Source organism: Pseudorasbora parva, chromosome 11 (assembly GCF_024679245.1).
Source record: "Pseudorasbora parva isolate DD20220531a chromosome 11, ASM2467924v1, whole genome shotgun sequence".
Lineage (NCBI taxonomy): Eukaryota > Metazoa > Chordata > Actinopteri > Cypriniformes > Gobionidae > Pseudorasbora > Pseudorasbora parva.
Genome location: NC_090182.1, coordinates 2,695,064 through 2,720,049, shown reverse-complemented (window position 1 = coordinate 2,720,049; position 24,986 = coordinate 2,695,064). Strand labels below are relative to the sequence as shown.

General features: G+C 44.6%; 1 protein-coding gene across 1 annotated transcript; it reads left to right on the top strand.

Moving 5' to 3' along the window:
- Positions 1-1,618: 1,618 nt before the first annotated feature.
- On the top strand, positions 1,619-14,313 carry LOC137092151 (nuclear factor 7, brain-like). The gene is made up of 6 exons (XM_067456412.1): positions 1,619-2,014; positions 4,437-4,532; positions 4,645-4,875; positions 4,986-5,008; positions 5,091-5,209; positions 13,766-14,313. The coding sequence occupies exons 1-6, from the start codon at positions 1,619-1,621 to the stop codon at positions 14,311-14,313; spliced, it is 1,413 nt and encodes a 470-aa protein (XP_067312513.1).
- Positions 14,314-24,986: the final 10,673 nt, after the last annotated feature.

Below are 24,986 nucleotides of genomic sequence, written 5' to 3'. Positions count from 1 at the left end.
ATGAGGACATATCAAATGTCCTCATAATTCAAATGGCCTTAAAAACATACTAAATTATGTTTTTTTGAGAAAGTAAAAATGCAGAATGTTTCCTGTGATGGGTAGGTTTAGGGCAGTGTAAGGGGATAGACACGGTTTGTACAGTATAAAAACCATTACGCCTATGGAAAGTCCCTGTAAACCACATAGACCAACGTGTGTGTGTGTGTGTGTGTGTGTGTGTGTGTGTGTGTGTGTGTGTGTGTGTGTGTGTGTGTGTGTGTGTGTGTGTGTAGTTTGGCTATTTTATGTTTTTGCCAGAAGTGTCTTATGCTCATCAAGCCCGCATTTATTTAAACAAAATACAGAAAAAGTAGTAGCCTAATATTGTGAAATATAATATTATATTATGTTCTTTTAAACTTTTTATTAATCAAAAAATCTTGAAAAGAGTATCACAGCAGGTTATAAAAAATATTAAGCAGCACAGCTGAGTCCAACACTGACATTAAATCATTGAAATAGGCTACATTATTTCACTTCATGGCGGTGAGAAAACAATAATAACACGATACCGAGTCATTTAAAACATTTTCAGACATTTTGCATTTTAAATCACATCGCAGTGTTAAAATGTGAGAAAAGAACTTGAACAAGTAGGGTCATGTTTAAAGAAATCACAATATAATGAAAAAAATTGTTGTGCAAATGTTCTTTTTCTGAGCTCTACACATTGTTTACTGTATCACTTTATATATTCCTTAAGTATTATTGATTTGAAAAGTTTTAATCATAGAAAATGCATTAACGTTATCCCTTATGACATTTTGACTGGTGTTGACATGATTCTCAGTTTAACTGCTTTAAATGCATTGTTTATAATTTAGATTTCAGTCATGAGTAAAAATAAATAAATAAATAAATAAATAAATACGTCCCATAAAGATAATAACTACTGTGATGTGCAGTTTTAAGCTAGGCCTATTTGATTTTTTTATCAGTTGAAAACCTTATTTGTCACTGGCCTACATCTATCTATCTATCTATCTATCTATCTATCTATCTATCTATCTATCTATCTATCTATCTATCTATCTATCTATCGACTTCAAAAACGTCAAACTTTAAACTTTAAACTACATTAAACTAAAAATCTTCAAACTTTAAGCTTTTTAAACCTTTTCAAACTTTCTGATCGACTCTCTCCCAAGCCAACGTAAAGTTTTTCTCGACGACCTTTTTAATCTAGTAGTATAATCGTTTTTTTCAAAGTCAACGAGAATATGACGTACCCAGGAATGAGCGTGGCTTCTGACGTCACACTTGGATGTGGGCGGGGTTGGACGTCCACCGCAGGCTGCAGCGAGGGTCTCCAATGGCCGGCCCACCACTGGGTTTATGTTACAGCAGAAACGCCACCATATTACAAAACCGTTTACAGTCTTATTATATCTTGCTTTAATTTTTACTGAAAGCTAAAACGAGTCGGTATTGAGAAGAACAGAGGAGGACACATTATATTAGCATTTTTTAGTATTTCTTAATTAGATTTGTATTGTAATATCTAGTTACTTTTCCAAGCAAAGTTTAGAAAGTGAAAGTAAATTGTAGATTATTGGATCTTTTACAAGACGAGGGAATGGATTCAAAATCTTTGGAAGAGCTTTCTTGTCCTGTTTGCCTTGAAATCTTCAAGGTTCCTGTTTTTCTGTCCTGTAGTCACAGTATTTGTAAAGAGTGTCTGCAACAGTTCTGGAAAACTCAGGAAACTCAGGAGTGTCCCGTCTGCAGGAGAAGATCCTCAAATATAAATCCTCCAGTTAATCTTACGTTAAAAAACTTGTGTGAATCATTGATAAAGGAGAGAAATGAGAGGCGTTCATCAGAGTCTGAGGAGATCTGCAGTTTACACAGTGAGAAACTCAAACTCTTCTGTCTGGAGGACAAACAGCCTGTGTGTGTCGTGTGCAGAGATTCAGAGAAACACACCAAACACACATTCAGACCCATCAGTGAAGTGATTTCATCTTACAAGGTAAGACAAATGTCTCTCGTTTAATGCTAAATACAGTGATACACACGGTAATATTTGTGTATACAATAGAATAGTAACCTTAAATAGGCTTTTGCTCAGACTAAATCTCCATGATCACTACTGATATAAAATTCTCCACTAAGCTTCAATTGCTCTAATGTTCAGCACAAACATGTTTGGAAAAAATAGATATGTCATGGGTTATTCATTTTTTTTCAAATGTGATTTATTACAAGACACACCAAAAGTGTTTGATACTAAAATACACTATATTGCCAAAAGTATTGGGCCGCTCCTTCAGATCCCTGAGTTCAGGTGTTCAGTCTCTTCATGGCCACAGGTGTATAACTCCAGCTCTCGGCCTGCAGACGCTTCTACACACATTAGTGTAAGAATGGGTCGCTCTCAGGAGCTCAGTGAACTCAAGCGTGGGGCCGTGATAGGTTGCCACCTGTGCAATAAGTCCATTCCTGACATTTCCTCACTACTAAATATTCCACGCTTCAAGCCTTACATCACCAAGTGCAATGCAAAGCGTGGGATGCAGTGGAGTAAAGCAGCCGCCACTTAGGGCTGGGCGATATAGCCCAAAAAAAAATCATATCCCGGTATTTTCTAAGTGTTTCGATTTGGATGAAGAAAAAAAAATCTGTTTAAAAAAATTCTTTAATAATAATTTTATTTCACATCCTGCCCAGTGATGTCCTAAAAACAATGTTGATATTAAAGACTATAAACAAATACAGTTCAAATGTAGGCTATGCAATATATTATGTGAAAATTGGGGGTTTACAATCTAAAAACAAAATTAATCATTTTGTTTTTAAATTCACTAAACTAAAAATGAAAATAATATAAGCATAGCCTATATTTATATTACCCCATTATAATGGTCACTTTCACAAAAAATAGACTTACTTGTAGGTCTGAAACTCCACATATGGGATACTTATTGTCCAATAACAAATATTTTAGAAACATTTTAGTCATAATTATAGCGTTCCTATTTTATTGCGCTCCGTCTGTATGCCGAACACGGCATTTTAGCGAATATTTACTTTTAAAAGGCTCGTCCTCTCCTGACAGCAAAATGGACATATTTGCTGGACTTTCTAACATTTTCAGATGGAGAATATACATGTGAAATGTAAGTTATGCACTGAGGAAAGCACCTGTCGTGGAAATTCTCAATTGAGAATGAGATGTCGTCATGACACCACGCCCCGCCCCCATAAATCACGACATCCCCGCCATTTTGGGAGGATGCCCGCCAGGTAGTGAAATCAGACAGAGAGTGGAGGAGAGATGTTCTGATGATTACGATGTACTTTATTTTCCAAACTCAACGGAAAATGAAATTTTAATCCATCCAAGCCGACCCGAGAAAGCTCTGTAAACATACGCCATTATTTCACCACAGGGTGTCAGTCATCGTCTAGTGACCGCGATGCTGAAGTGTGTTGACACCTGATGAATACGATCTATTGTTTATTTGTATTAAACAATTCTGTCATTTTTCATTTACTCCAAATTATTGTATGTAATTTACATTATAAATTATGCCCAAAATGCTTAATTAATATTCAGTGTAACTTAGGCCTATAGTTGGCTGTCATTTTCCTCTAACTTTGCATTTATTTAAGGCACATACCGAGCATTTATTCTACTTAAGAAGGCTGGACTAAAAGCACCAGCACACACAAGCGATCCTTTTTATTAGTCAAATTCATTGAGAAATGTAAACGCAACAGGTATAAAATATGATGAGTACGAGAAAAACACTGTTACTGAGAGGACGGGCACTGGACTGCTGCAGGATAGTGGGGAGATTTGTTTATTAGTCAGAATGCACAGAAATATATATTTATAGAAACATTCCAGGAAGGTGCAAGGTAGTAATAACGAGTCTAAGTTAGATCTCTGTCCCATTCTGCTGCACTATAGCCAGTTATCTTGAACCCCTTAATAAAAAAGCGTGTCATGTTGAAGGCAAATTGTACCATGCACTTTCTCTGCATCAGCTCACTCAGCATACCAGCTATTTTCCAGATGCGCTCATATCAATCTGCTGTATATCGATATAAACGGTATTGACTCATTCCATGTCGTCTCTTAAAAATATATCGATATATTGTACAAACTCGATATACCGCTCAGCCCTACCGCCACTGGACCAATCACGCTTTTCTGTCTGGCAATCCCATGGACGAATCTGGCGGTTGCCAGGAGAACGGGACTTGCCTGACTGCATTGTGCCAAGTGTAAGTTTAGTAGAGGGGGGATTATGGGGCGGGGTAAAAAAACATTTGTTTGGCAAAAACATGATTTCTTGATGTTCATCGTTTACAGTTTAAAAACTTCAAAAATATATGTCCTGCCTTATTGCTTCATTAGTTTGACAAATTTTAATCTTAACCTGTAGGAGGAATTTAATACAGCGCTGACGTCCTTACTAAACAAGCTCAAACATGGAGAACAAATGAAAGGGGAGTGTGATGAAACAATCCAACACATCAAGGTGAGGATGTGTAAAGAGTTAAACACTCAACATTCACACACAGTTTATTATTGACATTAGTGGAGTGTGTGTTCACACAGAGCTGACTGAAGTGAATGTGATGTGATTTCAGTCTCAAGCTGAGCACACAGAGCGTCAGATTAAAGAAGAGTTTGAGAAGCTTCATCAGTTTCTCAGAGACGAAGAAGAAGCTACAATCACTGCACTGAGGGAGGAAGAGGAGCAGAAGAAGCAGAGGATGAAGGAGAAGCTGAAGGAGATGAACACACACATCTCAGCTCTTTCACACACAATCAGAGACATGGAGGAGATGATGAAAGCCAATGACGTCTCGTTTCTAAAGGTGACCAATCAATCTGGCTTCATTCTTTGAGCATAAAACAACTTGAGCCTCACTGACAATGAGAGTGTTTGATAAGATATTAACATGTTTTCAAACTCTATATTTTCCAGAACTTTAACGCCTCAATGGAAAGGTGAGTGAGCTGCTCGTATCTCTTCTCTCAGTGGATCTGAACTCAAATTCACTGCAGTTCTGACTCCTGAATGTTCCTCCAGAGTCCAGATCCCACAGCCGGATCCACGGATGAGTTCTGGAGCTTTGATTGATGTGTCCCGTTATCTGGGTAACCTGCGGTCCAGAGTCTGGAAGAAGATGCTGGAAACTGTCCAACACAGTGAGTCTCAGCAGATCTGACACCAGCGCAAAACATCCTTCAGATAGAAACACACACAACATTAACATCTGATAGAAATATATTTAATAATCACTCGAGTTTCTGAGTGAATCTGAACTGTATTTCAGAAGATCATCAGATCATACAGTGAACTCATAATGACTACAGAAGTCTGTTCCTCATGGTATCTGCTTATGTATTAGGATACAATAGTGTTTATTGAATATGATATTAAACCTGAAGCCTCAATCCATTCTGACAGAAACTGACAGACCATTGTCATGATAGCAGGATTCATGATCTCTTTCCTATAGTGTATGATATACAGAAAAATATACAGGTTTCTATTGAACATTTATGGAGCAACAGATTTTGTGTGAAAATAAATCATAAAAGTGGTTTACTTTTTTTAAAAATATGTTAAATGTATGAGGTGACGAGGGCCACACATGGGGCAAAAGGCACAGTATTAATACAAATACTTTTGTCAGTCACTGCTGTTTCTGCAAGACCCACTTAGAGTGACCATAGACCGCTGGGAAGCGTGCTCTCTCGGAAGAGGTACGCTGCGGGGCCACATCCCTCAGGGAAGGAGTGGAGGCGGAATACACATAAGGACTAACCTGGCAGGGTAGTGCAACATATGGCAGTCTCTGGGGTGGTTCCAACCTAATTGTAGGGGGGAAAGAACACGCCCAGAGATGGCCCAGCGGGGCTCTGTCAAGGGAAAGACACGGGGCTAGCCCAAAGGGTAGCAGGTACCGTGGAAGAATACACATATGGGGTTACCGTGAGGGAACCGCTACATATGGAACCCTGCCTACAACCACGTTCCACAAGCATACAGGTGCAGGCCTAGCGTCAGACGGTCCGCAACGTCTGACACCGCATGGGGTGACAGAGGAGCTCGACAGGGTTAGCCGGTTTCCCGGGGAACACAACTGGAGAAAATAAACGCACGTATCCGGCCCAGAGGGCGGGAGTGGCGTTGCAAGCCGACACTTAGAACGGGCACTTAGCGCTCCTGGCCACCAGGGGCAAGGATGCGGGAAGATACCGCCTCTACACGTATATACACGCTATAAAATCTAGCGAACGTGTTAGGTGTCGCCCAGCCCGCAGCTCTACAAATGTCTGTCAGCGAGGCGCCTTGAGCCAGCGCCCAGGAGGATGCTACACTCCTAGTGGAGGCACGTCTTAGGACTGGTAAGCCAAGACTATAGCATCCACTATCCAGTGGGCTAACCTCTGCTTGGAGACAGCCTTTCCCTTCTGCTGGCCTCCATAACAGACGAAGAGTTGCTCTGAGGTCCGAAAGCTTTGGGTCCGGTCAATGTAAGCGCGAAGAGCGCGGACCGGACACAGCAAAGCCAGGGCTGGGTCTGCCTCCTCCGAAGGCAGCGCTTGCAGGTTCACCACCTGGTCCCAGAAGGGAGTGGTAGGAACCTTGGGCACGTATCCGGGCCTGGGTCTCAGGACAACGTGAGAGTTACCAGGCCCGAACTCTAGGCACGATTCGCTGACCGAAAGTGCGTGCAGGTCTCCTTCCCTCTTGATAGAGGCCAATGTAGTCAGGAGCACTGTCTTCATTGACAAGATTTTAAGCTCAATTGACTCCAACGGCTCGAAGGGAGGGCTCTGAAGTGCTCCGAGCACTAGAGCTAAGTCCCAAGAGGGTATCGAGGATGGACGAGGAGGGTTTAATCTCCTCGCACCTCTGAGGAACCTGACGATTAGGTCGTGCTTTCCTACGGACTTACCTTCAACTGCGTCGTGGTACGTCGCTATTGCGGCGACGTACACTTTGAGGGTGGAGGGAGACAGCCTTCGCTCCAACCTGTCTTGCAGGAAGGAAAGCACAACACCAATCGAACACCTTTGGGGGTCTTCCCGGTGGGAAGAGCACCAGTCAACGAACAGGTTCCACTTCAGTACATAGAGGCGCCTCGTAGAGGGGGCTCTAGCTGAAGAGATGGTATCTACGACTGCTTGTGGTAGTCCATCTAGAACCTCCGCGTCCCGTCCAGGGACCAGACATGAAGATTCCAGAGGTCTGGAGGCGGGTGCCATAGAGTGCCCCGTCCCTGAGAAAGAAGGTCTTTCCTCAGGGGAATGGGCCAAGGAGGGGCTGTCGCGAGGAGAGTAAGTTCTGGGAACCACATCCGGTTGGGCCAATACGGCGCAACTAGCAAGACCTGCTCCTCGTCCTCCCTGACTTTGCACAGAGTCTGTGCAAGAAGGCTCACTGGGGGAACGCATACTTGCGTAGGTCCCGGGGCCAGCTGTGCGCCAGTGCATCTGTGCCGAGGGTACCCCCGGTCAGGGAAAGTACCACTGGCAATGGGTCGAGTCCGGAGAGGCAACAGGTCTACCTGTGCGGCTCCGAACTGGTCCCATATCAGCTGGACCACCTGGGGGTGGAGTCGCCACTCTCCCGGAGGTGCTGGCTGCCGAGAGAGCTCGTCGGCTGTCTGGTTAAGCGCACCAGGGACATGAATGGCCCGAAGCAACCTCAGCTGCTTCTGACTCCACAGGAGCAGGTGGCGGGCGAGTTGGAACATGCAACAGGAGCGTAGACCACCCTGACGGTTGATGTACGCAACGGCCGCCATGCTGTCCGTACGGACCAGTACATGCTTGCCACGTAGCAGCCCCTTGAGGCGGCGCAGTGCCAAGTGTACTGCTAGCAACTCGAGGCAATTGATATGCCAATGCAATTGCGGTTCTGTCCACAGACCCGCAACTGCATGCCCGTTGTACGTGGCCCCCCAGCCCGTGGATGATGCATCCGTGAACAGCACAGCATGCCTGGACACTTGTTCTAAGGGCACCCCGGCCCGGAGAAATGTTGTGTCTGACCAAGGACTGAAGGTTTGGCAGCAGTACGGAGTCACTGGGACCCAGTACTGGCCGCTCCGCCACGCCCACCTTGGGACTCGGCCATGAAGCGTTGTGCGGTCTCGTGTTGGAGCGGTCTCATATGAAGCAATCCGAGCGGCGTCACCGCGGCTGCAGATGCCATATGCCCCAGGAGCCTCTGAAAAAGTTTCAGTGGGACTGCTGTTCTGCCTTGAACATATTCAAGCAGTTCAACACCAACCTGACTCGCTCCTCCATGAGGCGCGCAGTCTGGTTGACCGAATCCTGCTCCATACCGAGGTAAGAGATTCTCTGAGTAGGGCAGAGCTTGCTCTTATCTCGGTTGACCCGAAGGCCCAACAGGCTGAGGTGACTGAGCACCATGTCCCTGTGTTCGCACAACTGCTCCCGAGACTGGGCGAGAAAGTTGAGAATGTGAACGCAACGTTCTCGGAGTGGAACAATGGCTGCCTCCGCAATCTTAGTAAAGACGCAAGGCGACAGGGACAGCCCGAAGGGCAGGACCTTGTACTGGTATGCCCGTGCCTCGGACGCAGAACGTAGGAACGGTCTGTGTCGAGGAAAAATTGAGACATGAAGTACGCGTCCTTCAGGTCGATCGCTGCGAACCAATCCTGGGGACGGATGCATTGAAAAATGCGTTTCTGCGTAACATCCGGAACGGGAGCTTGAGCAGGGCCCGATTCAGGACGCGCAGGTCCAGGATTGGCCGTAGCCCACCCCCTTTCTTGAGCATGATGAAGTAGGGACTGTAGAACCCTGTCTTCATCTCGGCTGGAGGAACCGGCTCGATCGCGTCCTTCGCCAGTAGGACCTCGATCTCTGACCGCAAGACTCGAGCGTCGCTGCTTCGCACTGAGTTGAAGAGGACGCCCTTGTACTTGGGTGGCCGGCGAGCGAACTGAATCGCGTAGCCGAGTCTGATGGTACTGATGAGCCAACGGGACGGTCGAGGGAGCTGTAGCCACACCAACAGCACCACAGACATGCCCGGGGTGGGGCAGCGCAATGGAGTGCTCTGGCTCAACTCGGGAAGCCCGGAGGTGGCCCGAGTCCTCCTGGTGCGGGCAGGGAGTGGGTGAGAAGGCCCGGAGGCGTCCTCGAGCTCACTCGGCTGCTCGCTGCCCGGAGGCAGAGAGGTGGGAGAATCAGACCCGACTCGGGAGGCCCGTGGGCGGCCCAGAGTGTTATCTGAGTGTTCCCGGGAGGGGCAGAGAGCAGTGTTAATTTTGACAGCAAATTCAGATTTAGTCTTAGTCTTAGTCTTTTGAATAACACACCATTTAGTTTTAGTCCCATTTTAGTCATCTGAAATCTTTTAGTCTTAGTCTAGTTTTAGTCGACTAAATATCATAAGAGTTTTAGTCTTAGTCTCACGGGTCGGTTTGTATAACGTTTTAGGTTCACGGTTTCAGTACGGTTCGGTATTTGCTATGTTCACAGAATAAAGGACTATTAAAAATAAAGAAGATAAGAGCAAATAACTTAAATACAAGCAGTAGCATAAATAAATTCTATTAAGCAAAGATACTGATAAAATGAACAATGCATTTCCTGTTTTTCAGGTAGGTCTAACGTTTTTAGGTAGAGAAATAGAATAATCAAATGTAAAATAACTACTTATTTAACTGTTTAAATGAAAGATTAATCCTTATTAAACTTACACAAGCTATTCAATCAAGAGCAGTGAGTCCTCATATTTTCTTTGACATTAAAGGTTGCTGCCCCTTTAAGACAGGGGTATGCGTCGTCTTTCTCGACTGTATAAAGTTCACTTAAGGCATATTCAGACTATGTCTGCTTGGATACTTAACAAGATGGACATGTTGACATACTTTTTGTATGAGTTTGTCCGTTCAAGCGCAAGACTTGAACGATAACTGAATATTTGCGCGCTGTGGGACGCGTGCGCGCTCTCGGATGACAGATCTTCACACAGCGCGTGCGCGCTCTCATTCGCGTCTTCTGGCGAATATACCCGTCCCGGGTGAGGACGGCGAAATGACTGGACAAACGGCAGCACTCGCATGCATTGAACACAGTTTACAAAGAGAAACCGTTTTGCCAGTTTTTATTTTATTATCGTTGTTGTAGTGTAGCCTATCACTGAGGAGCCAGCACGTGTATCCATCGACAGAAACATACATAAAGCATTATTTTCAAGTTACAACCCATATCCAAGATGCGTCATCATCAGATGTGAGATGGACCGCGGTGCAAGTGCGTTTTACACGGCACCCCGGTTGGGAACCGCTGGTCTAATCAATACAGGTCAGACGTGGTTTTCTTGAGCTTCTATTTTATTCCAAGTTTAGCAGCTAGCGGAAACACGGTGGTTTATCTGATAAAATAAACTTGGCGTGCGTGCTTTGGCATGTAACTCATGTGCCTCTGACATTTCTGTTCTGTCTTTTTTGTGTAACTGCTGCTGCGTTTGTTTAGCTGTTGCGCTTGCATTTGCCGCGGCTTTTTTAAATGGCTCTCGGCTGCTTCTGCATAGATCAACCTACCCTCAAAGATTCGCTCTGATTGGATTTCTACGTTTCTACCCAACACGGCCCACAAAAAGAGTACTTATGATTGGATCTCTTCTCCATTCGTCCCTCCCATATATTTTCGTCTCATTTTTATTCGTTGACTAAAGTGGCAGTTATATTTCGTCACGTTCTTCGTCATCATATCTGACTTTTTATTTAGTTTTTATTTAGTTTTCGTCCGTGAAAAAGGTTAGTTGACGAATATTTTTCGTCATAGTCTTCGTCAACGAAATTAACACTGGCAGAGAGTGGGTGAGAAGGCCAGAGGCGTCCTCAAAGCCCACCCTGCTGCCTGCTGCCCGAAGGCAGGGAGGTGGGGCACTCAGACCCTACTCGGGAGGCCCGAAGGCGGCCTGGAGTGTTGTCCGAGTACTCCAGGTTGGGGCAGAGTGTGGGCGAGAAGGCCCAGGGGCGGTCTCGATGCCCACACTACTGCCCCCTGGCGAGGGAGGGGAGGAAAGAAGTAGCAAGGCCCGGGGGTGTCGCACACTTCCAACCTGGCCCTCTGAGGCCCAGAGTGAGAGGAAACTGCTCTGAATATGTGGGTACCGCTGGACTCCGGAGAGCCAGTGGCAGAACGTTAACCAGTCAGAGCCCCCCGGTCCTCCTCCGGGGGGTGGGGGAGGGATACGAATATCACCTCCCCCCGAGCAGCTCCTGTTCTCCCCAGCCTGTCCGTCTCAGGGCTACGTCCCCTACGCTTGCCTGCCGGTTAGCGGGGCCCTGGACGGGTTGGGCACCTCCCTCGCACCCGACACCCTGCTCCTCCAGTGGAGGCTGCTGCTGGGCTCTAGCAGGGTGGAGGTGGACACAGGAGGGGATGCCCTCGGCGACAAGCCGGCAGAGGTGCCGCGACCGACGACCGAGCAGCTGGTCGTCGGCACCCTGGTGCAACGCCTCCGTCTGCTTCTGGGCCACCAAGAACAGACAGGCCTTCCTTACGCATATCTGCCGGGTTAGCCCCCTGTTCCTGGACCACTAGTGTGGACATCGCCAGACCCAGGGAGCGTGCAGGGATTTTCATCGCCCCTAGGGCGAGGTCCAACACCGCACGCAGTTCCTGCACAACCCCTGGGCTGGGACTACCCTCGTGCGTGCAGGGCAGAGGGCAGTGAGAGAGGGAAAACAATTATACTTTTTTTTAAAAAAAATTATTTTTGGCCCTTTTGGCCCTCCATATTTCCCTCTCTCCGATGCAGCAATTGACATCTGTCCTCTTGCCAGAGCAAAAAATTAAACGCTAAGACCCTTTCTCTTTCAGGATCAGCGATTCCATCTATCACTACAAGCAGGCATGTGAGACAGTGAACGTGGCCGTCAGAACGACACACAGAGCACTGAACGCTCAAGCCTCAATGAAGAAGGCAAGGCGAACAATGCCCTGACGTGGTCATGTTCTCATGAGAGAATCCGTTCCACCCACGAACAGAGTCTCAGCATGCTTTTGATGCCATAGAGGAGTGGGGGCCCGAAGGGGTTTACCCGGCGGGGAATTCCCACTGTAATCCTCAGGCCACCAGCGCTTATCAGCCAAAGTAGCCCTTTTTCCAGTAACACCAGAATATGATCTAGATCGGGGGATAGGCGAAGGGACTCAACCCCATCTGAGGTTTCATAGTCTCGGCCGCGCATCTAGAGCACCGACTGACGCGCGCCGGTTGCTGTGACAACCACCGCTTTCAGCCTGCCGCTCGACGGCACACGGCGCGTTGAACACTCAAGCCTTTTATGAGAAAGGGTGAGACGAACAACGCGCCGACGTGACCATGTTCTTCTGTGAGAACATGAATCACCCACGATCGCAGTCTCACATGCGATCGTGGCCGTCAATGAGGACAGGAAACAGTTGCATTCCAGGAATGTACGGTTTGAATGACATCTTGAAAAAGACGCAGGGTCAAACCATGTTGTTCTTTTAGAACGGAAAAACTGCTCTTTTAGATGTGCTGAAGCACTCAGGGAGATGACCGCGGTCAGCACGCAGTCCACAGTGCAAGCCTGCGTGTGACACTCAAGGGAAAACGCCCAGCGAACCAACAATAAAGCTCTTTTGCTCTTTTTGAATGCAAACGATTGCAACGTCAAATCGGTCTCTCGCTGAAGCGCCGTTTCACCCGCACTGGCAGTTCTCATTCCTCTCAGAGAGACTCAATTTACACACTCTTCGTGGCCACAGCAAACACTACTGTTCGGCTCCGAAGTTGAAAGCATTGATCTGCCATTCCACTTCCTATTTATACCCGCGCTGTGGGGCGGAGTGTGGAATGTGTGGATCACATGCCAATCTCCGATTGGCTCGTTTTTATACACTCGAAGTGGATAGGTCTCTGAAGTCAGATCCCAATTCGTCGGTTCAGTTCTGACGTACGTCGAACGTGACCGACTGAAAGGGAACCCATAATAATTTAATATATATTTACAGTTATAACAATAACTTATATTTTATTATAATATGATGGTTTTTAAATATGATGGTTTCATTATAAATATGGTGATTATCTCTAAGGTGGACACCCAGCTTAATATATGAAACTTATCATCTGAATCTAACCGTCATGTCAACAAATGGAAAAGTCAGCAGCTGTTTATTATCATGTTAAATATGGTGCCTTTACCCCAAATATCATACTTTTACATATTCCACCATTACTGACAAACTGATGCTTTAATTACCTTGAACAAAACTGACAACATTAACAATAATAATAATATTAAATTATAATAATTATAGCGCCTTGTATTTGCTACTTAAATCTTTTTAAAAACATCAAATATTAGATCAAATGAGCGCAGGATCAACTTTGCGCTGCTGCCTGAGATCGCCTCAAAGATCAGACGAATCTCCACGAGCATCTCGAAAAGCGCATGTTTTGGAAAGTGCTGAGGCAAGTTTTTGTGTCATCTAATGGTTTAGAGGAAAATAAAATCAAAGAGCCTTTAGCCCCGTTATACCCAACATGTGTTAGGATACAATAGTGTTTATTGAATATGATATTAAACCTGAAGCCTCAATCCATTCTGACAGAAACTGACAGACCATTGTCATGATAGCAGGATTTATAGAAAGTCTTTATATGTGTTTTATATTTACATTTCTGATCATATTTCATCCTGAAATCTGATGTTCTTCTCTTTGCAGCTCCGATGACTCTAGATCCAAACACAGCAAATCCTCGTCTCACACTCTCGTCTGATCTGACCAGTGTGTGTGTGTCGGTCAGTGATGAAGATAAAACACTTCCTGATAATCCAGAGAGGTTTGACAGGTATGCATGTGTCCTGGGATCTGAGGGCTTTAACTCAGGAACACACTGCTGGGATGTGGAGGTCGGTGACAGTACAGACTGGACTCTTGGAATAACCACAGCATCAAACCAGAGGAAGGGACTGGATTTCTTTGACTCTAATGTCTGGTGTGTGGGGTACGGGAACAGCGAATACTTCTCTCATTCCCCAGATCAACCCGTCACTTACTTTCCTGTTAAAGTGAAGCTTCAGCGTGTGAGAGTTCAGCTGGACTATGACAGAGGAACAGTGTCATTCTCTGATCCTGTAACTAACACACATTTACTCACATTCAGGACGTCCTTCACTGAGACTGTCTTCCCAATCTTATGTAATCGCTGCACAACTCCTCTGAGGATCTTACCAGATAAACTGATTATTACAGCAGAAAATCACAGTTAAATCTGATTCTGCTTCCAGATCAATGGGTTATTGATGTGACAAGATAAAAATTTAAATAATTAGTCATAATTTAAAATGCAGAAAATGGTGAAACATTTATTTGTCTTATGGACCTGTTGTTATAAAAACTGCTTTGTCTTTTGATTCTTTACATTTTTGAGCCGTGGTGTGACCGTCTCAAGCATGGGTCAGAAAACTACAACTTTTATTAAAAAAATATATAAAAAAATTATATATAATCTGTGGCAGGGTGATTACAATTTTTTAAGCACTTTGTTATTTTGGCTTGGATTTTAATTTCTTGGAAATATGAACTGAATTTAGAAATGCTTGGCTGTGTTTAATAAACTAAATGTATTTTTGAAATGAAGACGGCGTTTGGAGTGGAGTGTGTGTTAAATAATCACTGTTCCCTGAATCAACGGCTCAATACAAGAGGTTGACCTAAGAGTTCACTGTAAAAAATCCCCATAACATTTACGGTTAAACAAACGGCAGCTGTGGTCGCCAGAACTACTGTAGATTTAAGTTAAATTTACAGTAAATAACTGTATTTCATTGACTGAAATAATGTTGAATTACCAACCTATTGAAATGCTAATATCTGTGATGTACCTTTGATATACACTAACAGCCAATCACAGTGGAGATGAGTCACATGACGAATCAAAGCTTTGAGGACAACATTAATGAACAGGTGTCATTCACACAAACACAAATAACTTAAATATAAGCAGCAGCTCAAATAAATACTATTGAGCAAAGATACTAATAAAATAAACAATGCCTTTCAGGTGGATCTAACATTAGTTTTAGGTAGAGAAAAAGAATAAAGAATCAAATGTAAGATAACTGCATATACAACTGTTTAAAATAGAGATTAATCCTTATTAAACTTACAAAAGCTATTCAATCAAGAGCAGTGAGTGATTCCTTATCTTTTGTTTGACATTAAACAGACAGCAGTGACGGCTACTGCCCCTTTAAGACCTAATACAGGGATATGTGTCGTCTTTCTCGACTGTATACAGTTCTCTTAAGCCATATTTAGACTATGTCTGCTTGGATACTCATCAAGATGGACATGATGACACTTCTTGTCAGGGCCGGCGCTAGCCATGTGGGTGCCCTAATGATAATTATACACAGTACACACACATATATCATGTAGACACACACTTTTATTTTGGATGCGATTAATCGAGATTAATCTTTTCCCAGCCCTAATAATTTGACATCTCTGTGAATATGAAAATATACAAACACTGAGATTGTGTTTTTTTTTTTTTTTCTATTTGCAGTTTCACCAACAGATGTCGCCCTTGGCCGAACCTCTTGAAAATGACTGCGTGCTATAGTACAACAACGAAAAATATTTATCTAAAACCCCCATTCGCACGGGATTCGTATTATCGGGGGACCTCTGGTGATTTGTAATAATTGCAGAGAATGTCGGTGATCTTAATCCCGTGCCAATCGGCCAAGTCTGTAATTTGTAAAATAAAAATTCCCCCCGCAAATCACCAACCATATTTCGCCGAACACCGAGGTCCTGTGATAATATTAGTCCCGTGCGAATCGACATCTCTGTGATTTGGCCAGGATTAGGCGGATCGTATATCATTTTTGCAAGCTTTTTTTCTTCCTGTGAGCATTTCTATCTTTATCTTTCACGAAGAATAAAGTCTGCATTCATAATGCGCACCGTTATGAATTCCCGTGCAGCCGCAGGGATTATACTTTCACTTGAGTATCAATTTGGGAGTAATCTGATTGAATGGTGTGTTTAATATTAACATCAATACTGTTCTTAATGAAAAACAGAACAGTACAGTACAATGACAAGCTTGTTTAAATAGGCGCTTTTACATTTAGTTTTGAAACTGAATCTTCCGCCGTATATTGTCAGCTTTTCACTCGTGATGAATGAAATCTGACTCCTGCCGCTGATCTGAGCTCAGTTCATGACGTCTGTTCGCTAACTGAACGAAATTATGTTTATTTATTAGGCTAATGTAAAATAATCAAAACGATATCGATGCCTGTTTATGATTTCATACAGCTAAATCTAGGGCTGGGCGATATGGCCAAAATTTCATATCCCGATATAGCTCATTTGATATCCCGATAACGATATACATAACGATATAGCAATTTTTCTGTTAATTCAGTTTATGAATAGTCTATACAAAATTGCAATGTGGAAATGCAGTTTGAAATGATATAAAAAAAACAAATAAAGGTAGTATGGACTACATTTTTATTTTATTTAGAACCTTTTATTCAAGCAAGACAGTTGGTAAAGTTAACACCTGCCTAGAGATGTTAACCGATGACCGTTTGACCGATGGTTGACCGTATCAACGTTAACCGATCAAAGTTGTCAGTAAAAAAAAAAAGAGTTCCCTTTCGAAAGGGAACTCGCGCTGCGTCAGCTGACGCTACGGGGAACGCCTTCAGCGTGACAGGTGTCTGAAATCGCTATCAAATCACAATCCTACTGACCGTCGGCAGCTGGTGATGTCATCACCGTGCGACCAGGAAGTATAAAAAGGCACCGTGCCAACATGACAACATCCTTTCGTCTTCAGTGACTGTTTTGTCTGATTCGCTAGAAAGTCTTTCTAAAGTGAAATGAAGTGCACACGTAAATTCAAGGGAGCGTACAGGAAGTGCACTGATCCGTGTCCCAGGTTTCTCACGCCTGGGGACACGCACACCCTTTGTGTGCTCTGCCTGGGGGAAGAGCACGCGCGGGAGGTTCTCGAGGGGGCTTCCTGCGCAAACTGCGAGCGTTTTTCCGACTGAGGACGCTCCGCTCTCGCTTGGCCTTCTTCTCGAGGGAAGAAGAGCCAGCATTTGGGAGCGGTCCCGCTCATGCCGAGGCTGAGCGGCGCCGTTTGTCCTGGGGCTCCCAGATGGATCTGGCTCATCGTCTGGAGAACACAGTGCTCACGGACGATCAGCCAGGTCGCGAGAGCAGGCGGACGGAGGAGGAGTCGGATGGAGACTCCTCCTCTTCGTCAGCCCGTGCTTTTCCAGTCGATCAGAGGATGGCTGTGGATGAGGAGGAAAATAAGGCTGAGGCCAAATCCTCCCAGCCATCCTGCCCCGTGTATGGGGAGCTGCTGGATGTGAAGCTCCAGCCCTGCCATCGAAACCATTAAAGACGACTTCACGTCTTAATGGCAGGGCATACACTTCGGCGGGTCAGGCAGCGGCGGCCTTGCACACAATGGCTGTGTTGCAGGCTTATCAAGCTGGCCTGCTGAGGGACCTCGATCGGGGGGAGGGCCTACCCCCTGATGCGATGGCTGAGTGGCGCACCACGGATCTCTCTCGGCCAAACACATAGCAGTCGCCATCGGACGGTCGATGGCGGCTATGGTCGCCACGGAGAGGTATCGGTGGCTAAACTTGGTGGGCATCGGGGTGAAAGAAAAGGCTTTTCTCCTCGATGCCCCGGTCTTGCCCTCTGGGCTTTTCGGCACCTCCGTCGAGGCGGTGGTGGGAAAGTTCAGAGAGGCGAGGGCGCGCTCAGCGGCGTATAGAACGTGTATTCCGCTGATGTCTGGGGCGGCGCCCAGGCAGGAGGGTGTCCCTGGCCCATCAAGATCCGAGGATCATCAAAAAAAAAAAAAAAAAAAAAAAAAATGGGCCAACGCAGTAGCGTGGCCTCTCGTGCACCCCTCCGTGGAGGAGTAGGACGTGGAAGAGGCGGGACACCCGCAACAGGAGGAGGGACATCGGGGAGAAGAACCGCTTCCAGCGCCCAAAGCGAGGTGGTGAGTCTCCGCCCCCGAGGGCGCGGAAGTGATGTTGTGTCCCCTCCTTTGTTGTTCTGTTGATTTTCTTTTTTCTCCCCGGGCGCGCTTTACACCAGGCCGCACGGGCTGATGATGAGCGGAGGTGAGACTCTGACGAAAGCCTGCCAGGCCGGTGTGTGCTCTGCCCACACACAGTGCATCGTCTCTAGGCTGCTATGGGCCGCTGGGGCGGACCGACTATAGAAGGCTGGCTGGCGGGAGACGCCAGCCGTGGCAGTCCGGGCAGTTAACTCTGGGTCAGGTGGTAGGCCTCAGTAGGCCTCCCTGCGCGTGAGTTCCGACATCGTGGCCCATGTGAGCAGGGAGGGTTCTCCCCAACGATGTCGGCTGCAGCAGAAACCTCGTCATTAGTAGGCCCCTAACGGCCTCCCTGGGGATGAGTCCCCAGGTAGTGACTGGATACCCAGTCCTTATCAGCCAGCAGACAGCCACTGTCAGCCCGACTTTGAGGGCTCGCTGAGTTACAGCACGCCTCACATGGCGTCCCCTGAGGGGGTGACCTAGGGTTCTGACCATTGGTTGGCAGGATCTAGGCTAGGGGTGGGCGATTTGTAAAAAATATCATATCACGGTTTTTTCTGGGGACATCACGATTCACGATTTTTTATCCCGATTCTTTTTCAAGTTGTTTTTTTAAGACTATTTTGCAAATTACAAAGGTACAATACAACCAAACTAATGTCCCCATATAAAAATATATACTCTTACCATATATGTTTAAGAATATTTTAATCAAGTGAAGATTTAATGCAAGTGCTATTCTGCAAAGAAAGAACATTCAACAAGACTTGCATTACAATTACTGTACCATTAAAATGAACATTTGTTTAACAAATCTAACAAATCTTAGTTTAACAAGTCTTACAAATCAAATAGCTTATTAGACATAGATCCTTAGCAACACCTTCAAAAATGTTAATGGATTATTATTATTTTTCAAAGTTAAATAAAGTTTAAATAAAAATTATAACTTTCAATGCAAGTGCACAGACTTTAGCATAACTCCCAAAATAAACATTGGCTTAGAAAAGAAAAATAAACATACAAACTGTAAACAACCTTTTGTACTCTGTTAAGTACCATAGATCAGAAATAAAGATACAAATAGTACCATAGTTCAGAAACAAAAAAAATTTAAATAAAGATACAAAAATATTTCCTGACCTCATTCCTGAGTCTTGTAAACTTAGCAGCTTTGGAACATATACATTTGTAAAGATTACAAAGTATGACAAATCACAATCACAAATTCTTAGAAAGGAAGACCAGCTGATTCACTTTCTCAGGCTTAAGAGATGCCCTTTGGCAGGTGACGATATTGCCACCAGTGCTGAAAGCCCTTTCCGAGGGAGCACTTGTGGCTGGAATACAGAGATACTTTCTAGCAAGCTGGCTAATTCTTGGAAAGTTTGCCTCATGTACTTTCCACCATTCCAGCGGATCCACCTCACTTTCTGCATTTGGCGTGGACAAGTATCCCTTCAATTCTCCTTCTATTGCCTCTTTCACAGATGAGGAAACTGATGTGGTTGCAGATGCACTTGCAACACCGAAGGCTTTTAAAAAGCTGGAAAGTGATTTCTTTGCTTTCTTGGGTGGAGTCTGATCCTCATCAAGGATTTGTGATGTGGAGGCTGAGGTACTAGATGTGGGCTGCTGATCTGATTTTGGAGACTGTATGTCTATGTTCATCAAAGACTCCAGCTCAGCCACAGCTCTGGTTTGTATTCCCTCTACCTTGTCTTTGGCAATGAATTGTGTTTTGAATCTGGGATCGAAAAGCGAAGCCATATCCAACAGGTCATCAGTGGTGGGGTCCTGATATTTGTCAGTGAGGTAATTGAGAATGGTTGTCTTCATTGTTTTTGTTAGTTCAGTGTCTTCATCATTCAGGCTCAAAATGTTGACTTTCAACATGTGAAGCACTGGCTTGACATAAGACACACTCACATAGTCCTCACCTGAGAGTGCATCAGTAAAGTCTCTCAGTGGACTCAGTGCCTTTTTCACAGACTCCATCACGTCAACATCTTGCCATGATGTGACCAAATGCCTTACCTTCTTGTCTGCCTTCAGGACCTGAGAAATCGCCTTTTCCTGGTCAAGCACTCGCTCAATCATGCTGAGCCTCGAACCCCATCGCGTTGGGGACTCAGTGATGAGCTTCTGTTGAGGTAGCTTTAGCTCAGCTTGAGCATTACTTAGTTCCCTCTTTTTCTTCCAGCTGAAGGAGAATGTGCTGACAACTTTCTTGCAGACAGATGTTGCACGTTCAACACGAGGGTCTTTGGCACTTTTTAAAAAAGAAAAGAAAAAAAAAGAACAATGTATCAATTAGATTTAACCACATGCACAACACAATGTAAAAATGTATATAAAATGTTTAAATGTATATATAACATTTCATTTACAAAACATTTACTCATACCAGTGCAATTATTATAGCAAATTAATCTCATGATTTTACTATGTTCAAAGTTCCTAATGTAATTTGCAATGATTTATTATAATAGCTGAATATAATCACTTGAATATCGGAGACCATTATTTTTAGTTGCACTTACCGATGGCTAGGAGCAGTCTGTGCCCAAAACACTGCAGACGAGTCCAGCTGTTGAGCTCCAATGCCTTCACCATATTGGCCCCACTATCTGTCGTCATACAGGTCATGTTTGCTTCTTTCAGTCCCCAACATTCAAGCGCGTCCTTAAGACCTTGCGCTATGAGCTCGCCTGTGTGGTCTTGTGGAAAATATGTTGTTTCTAGACACGCACTGCACAACTTCCACTCATGAACAAAGTGAATCGTCAGACTTAAATACGGCTCTGACGTACGGCTAGACCATAAATCAGCCGTTGTAGCAAAAAACTTAACGTTTTGAATTTTATTTTGAATCTTGCTGCGGCACTCTGAATAAAGCTGTGGAATGGCAGTGGAGGAGAAATATTTGCGACTGGGTATTTCGTAACGTGGATCTACGACTTTGAACAGTCTTTTAAAGCCCTCATTTTCCACAGTCTTTATAGGAATCATGTCTTTGGTCAGGTAAAATGTCACGGCATCAGTTACGTCTTTCCAGCGCTTGCTCGTCCTCTCATACGGAGCTCCTTTCTGATATGTTTCTTTTGTTAGAGTTGTTTGTTTAAGCCTTGTCGTTTCTGGCTGCTTGGTTGTACCTGGTGATGTACTCGCGTGGGGTCCTTTTAAAATTAAACCCTCTGCATATTCTTTCGGGTGCTTTCTCTTGAGGTGGTTAAAAAGGTTTGTTGTGTTGCTATTTGTCGTGCGAATCTTATCATTGCAACATTTGCAAATAACTGTTGTTTGCGCTGTGTCTGTTAGCAAAAATCCGAACCATTTCCATATTACAGAAGTTGCATTTTTTTTAGGAACCAACTCCTCCGTGTTTCCCTCCATTGTCACGGACTCCGTCACTTAATCTCACTGAATTTACGAGCAACATATACGAGATTGTTAACCTGGCGCCGTCTATCGAACTGCTAAGGATATAACGTGTTGCGCACTATATATGGCGATACAACGATTTTTCTGAAAAAGTGGATTGTGCAGTAATTTTGATCGTCCACGATCAAATATCGTGTTATCGCACAGCCCTAATCTAGGCCGCTTTAGGCCTCCTGTAGGGTGAGCCCCGGTTCCCAGGTCTTGCAACAGTGTGCGTGGGTGCTAGCCAGGCGGCTAGCATGGTCTGCTATCAGGGACGGGGCGCTTCAGGCCGTCCTATGGTCGTTTCCCGGCCCTGCGGGGTTTCCGGTGGGATTTGCCATCGGATAAGCACCGTCTGTCACCAATCTAATAGGGAACTGCCATTCGGCAATAGGCCTCTCCAATAGGATGTGGAGGAATGGGTAAAGAAGTGTCAACGGTGCATCCTCACAAAGATGCCTCAGCCCAAAGTTCGTGCCCCTATGAGAGCATTTTTGGCTTCCAGACCTCTGGAAGTGATTGCGGTGGACTTCACAGTCTTACAGCCTGCTTTTGATGGGCGTGAAAATGTTTTGGTTGTTACCAACGTTTTCACAAAGTTTACACAGGCGTTTCCCACAAAAAAGATCAAAAGGCCGATACCACAGCAAAGGTCTTGTTAAAAGAGTGGTTTATGAAGTACGGAGTTCCAGAGAGGTTGCACTCCGATCAAGGTCGAAATTTTGAAAGCGAGGTAATTGCTGAGCTGTGCAGACTCTATGGGGTGAAAAAGACCCGTACGACCCCTTACAGGCCGCAGGGAAATGCCCAATGTGAACGATACAACCGAACACTTCACAACCTGTTACGTACATTACCGCCAGAACGTAAGCGTTGTTGGCCTGAGTACTTTCCAGAGTTAGTTCACGCGTATAATGTAACGCCTCATGCAACTACAGGGTTTTCCCCTTATCTCCTTTTTGGGGTACAACCACATCTGCCCATTGATGCGTTGTTGGGTAGTGAGGAGGTCTCAGAGAGAAAACAAGACTGGTTGGCTGTTCATCAGGAAAGACTCAGATACGCCCATGAGAAAGCAAGGGAGCACTCAGAAGAGAAAGCACTTGAGAGAGTGACTCGTCTAAATGAAAAGACATTTTGTCCCCAGGTCAGTGTGGGCGAGTTGGTATATCTGCGCCAGCGGTCTCCAGGCAGGAACAAGATTCAAGATGCCTGGAGCCCGATTGTGTTTCGAGTAGTGGAAGTAGTAGGCACAACTTACACTGTTGAACCTTTGGAGGGAGGGCCTTCAAAAAGGGTGCACAGATCAGAATTGCGTCCAGGTGCCGTGCCAACTCCTAGGCCTAGGAGTAGAGCGAAATCCCTGCCAGATATACAGCCTGTCGTCATGGATGGGAACGAGATTTCTGGACTAGATTTTGTGGTAATAGAGGAGGTTGTGCAACCCTCAGTGGGCGTGGCTGCAAACTCTCCCATGAATCCAGAGTTGAGAGGTGACCGCTCTAAAGGTATCCAGGTACGAGTATCAGCAGATACTAGTAGAGACTCTGTAGAATCGGATGATGTGGTCCTGAATGCAGAGGCTCCAGAAGAGTGTGTCCAATCACAGGAGCTAGAGACTGGTGAGGTGCGTAACCCAGTCAAGAGGGAGGTACCAGTACCAGCTGTGCGTAGGAGCAAGCGAGCAACTGCGGGTGTCCACACAAATCCTTTTCATGCACCCAGGTCGGCTTGTCACGCAGTGAGTGTCAGCACAGACATGGTGTCTCAAGTACTGGCTAGTATTGGCACTGCATTGTTCGAGAAGGCGTTACAAGGTGCCATGAATGCTGAAATTCGTGATTGAATGAGACATCGAGGACGCTGACTTCTTGCAGGGGAGAATGTAACCGGGTGGTAAATACCTTTAACGTTTGTTTCTCTTCTTGTATGTTTAAAACTGTTATTTCTTTGTTAGTTACTGTTCTCAGTGAAATGAGTCATGTTAAACAGTGGTTATCTGTATTTTCCTGGAGTCGTCAGCAGGTGGCACTGTGTGTGCTGGGTGCAAGGCAATGCGCATGCGTTCTCTCTCCTCGATCATTTTTGTCCGATGTGCAGCGAGCAGTGCGAGAGAGACGCACACTCTTGGGAAATTGGGGAGATTTTGTGATCATCCACGGGTGAATACAGTGTTTTATGATTATATCCTGGATAAATACCAATTGTGGATGTATATTTTTCTGTGTTACTTCGGAGAATTGTCATATTTGAAAGGTAATGTTGTGTATAATGTCCGCGGATATATGACGTCACACCATGCGGTCTAGGCCTGTTCAGTTAACATTGAGAAATGTGATAAACGTATGTTTTCCAAATGTTTCATGTAATGTTCATGTGATTGTTTACACAGTGTACAACATTATATTGGTGATTTCAGCCCTGGTGAATTGAATGTGGTGGTATACTGTATAGGAGCTGATCGTTATGTGAGTGTTATTTTCTAACATTTCACTCCAATGATGTGTAATTGGGTAATATAAAAATGTACTCATGCTGTTTGATCTTTTTGTACAGTATTCCCACTGTCGTATTGTATTGTGCATATTTTGATTTTGGAATCGTGTTACATTATTCTACTCTTTATCTTTGATCTTTCTATCTTTTTCACTGAGATTTTTGTGAACTGTCATCTCAACTAAAGTTGAGAAGCCATTTCTGATAGTGAATCACTCTTAAAGAAATGCAGATAAATAAACTACAAAGTGAAAAGAACCCCTCAATGTGTTCCTGGTGGTTAATTTAAATCCCCGGTCACATTATGATTAATGATATTTTTATGAATCTGGACAGAAGTATTGGATCAGCTTTGTATGCAGATGATGGTGCCATCTGGGCAAGAGGACGAGATCCCATAGGTGTGAGAAGTAAAATCGAGGAAGCAATAAAGAAAGTTGAACAATGGTCATACAATTGGGGCTTTAAGCTTTCTCCAAGTAAATCCTGTCATATGTTATTTACCAGGAAGAAAGGGATAGACAAACAAAACTTGAAATTATATGGACACAATTTGGAAACCATAGATCAATTTAAATATCTAGGTTTATGGTTAGATCAAAAGGGTACATGGAAAGTACATATAGAAAAGATAGAAACAAAATGTAAAAAAGTTATAAATTTAATGAGAACATTAGTTGGGAAAGACTGGGGAGCAGATAAACAATCACTGATGTATATTTATAGGGCTTTAATGAGGTCAACAATAGATTATGGATGCTTTGTATATGGAGCAGCAGCTAAATCACATTTAATAAAAATAGACAGAGTTATAAATAAAGCTTTGAGGCTTTGTACTGGTGCGATGAGATCAACACCGACGAATGCAATCCAGGTAGAGTTAGGAGAAGTGCCATCTGACTT

Coding starts and splice junctions, on each gene's coding strand:
- LOC137092151 (XM_067456412.1), top strand. CDS start 1,619: ATGGATTCAAAATCTTTGGAAGAGCTTTCTTGTCCTGTTTGCCTTGAA. Junction 2,015..4,436: donor AAGTGATTTCATCTTACAAG/GTAAGACAAATG, acceptor CTTAACCTGTAG/GAGGAATTTAATACAGCGCT. Junction 5,009..5,090: donor TTTAACGCCTCAATGGAAAG/GTGAGTGAGCTG, acceptor ATGTTCCTCCAG/AGTCCAGATCCCACAGCCGG.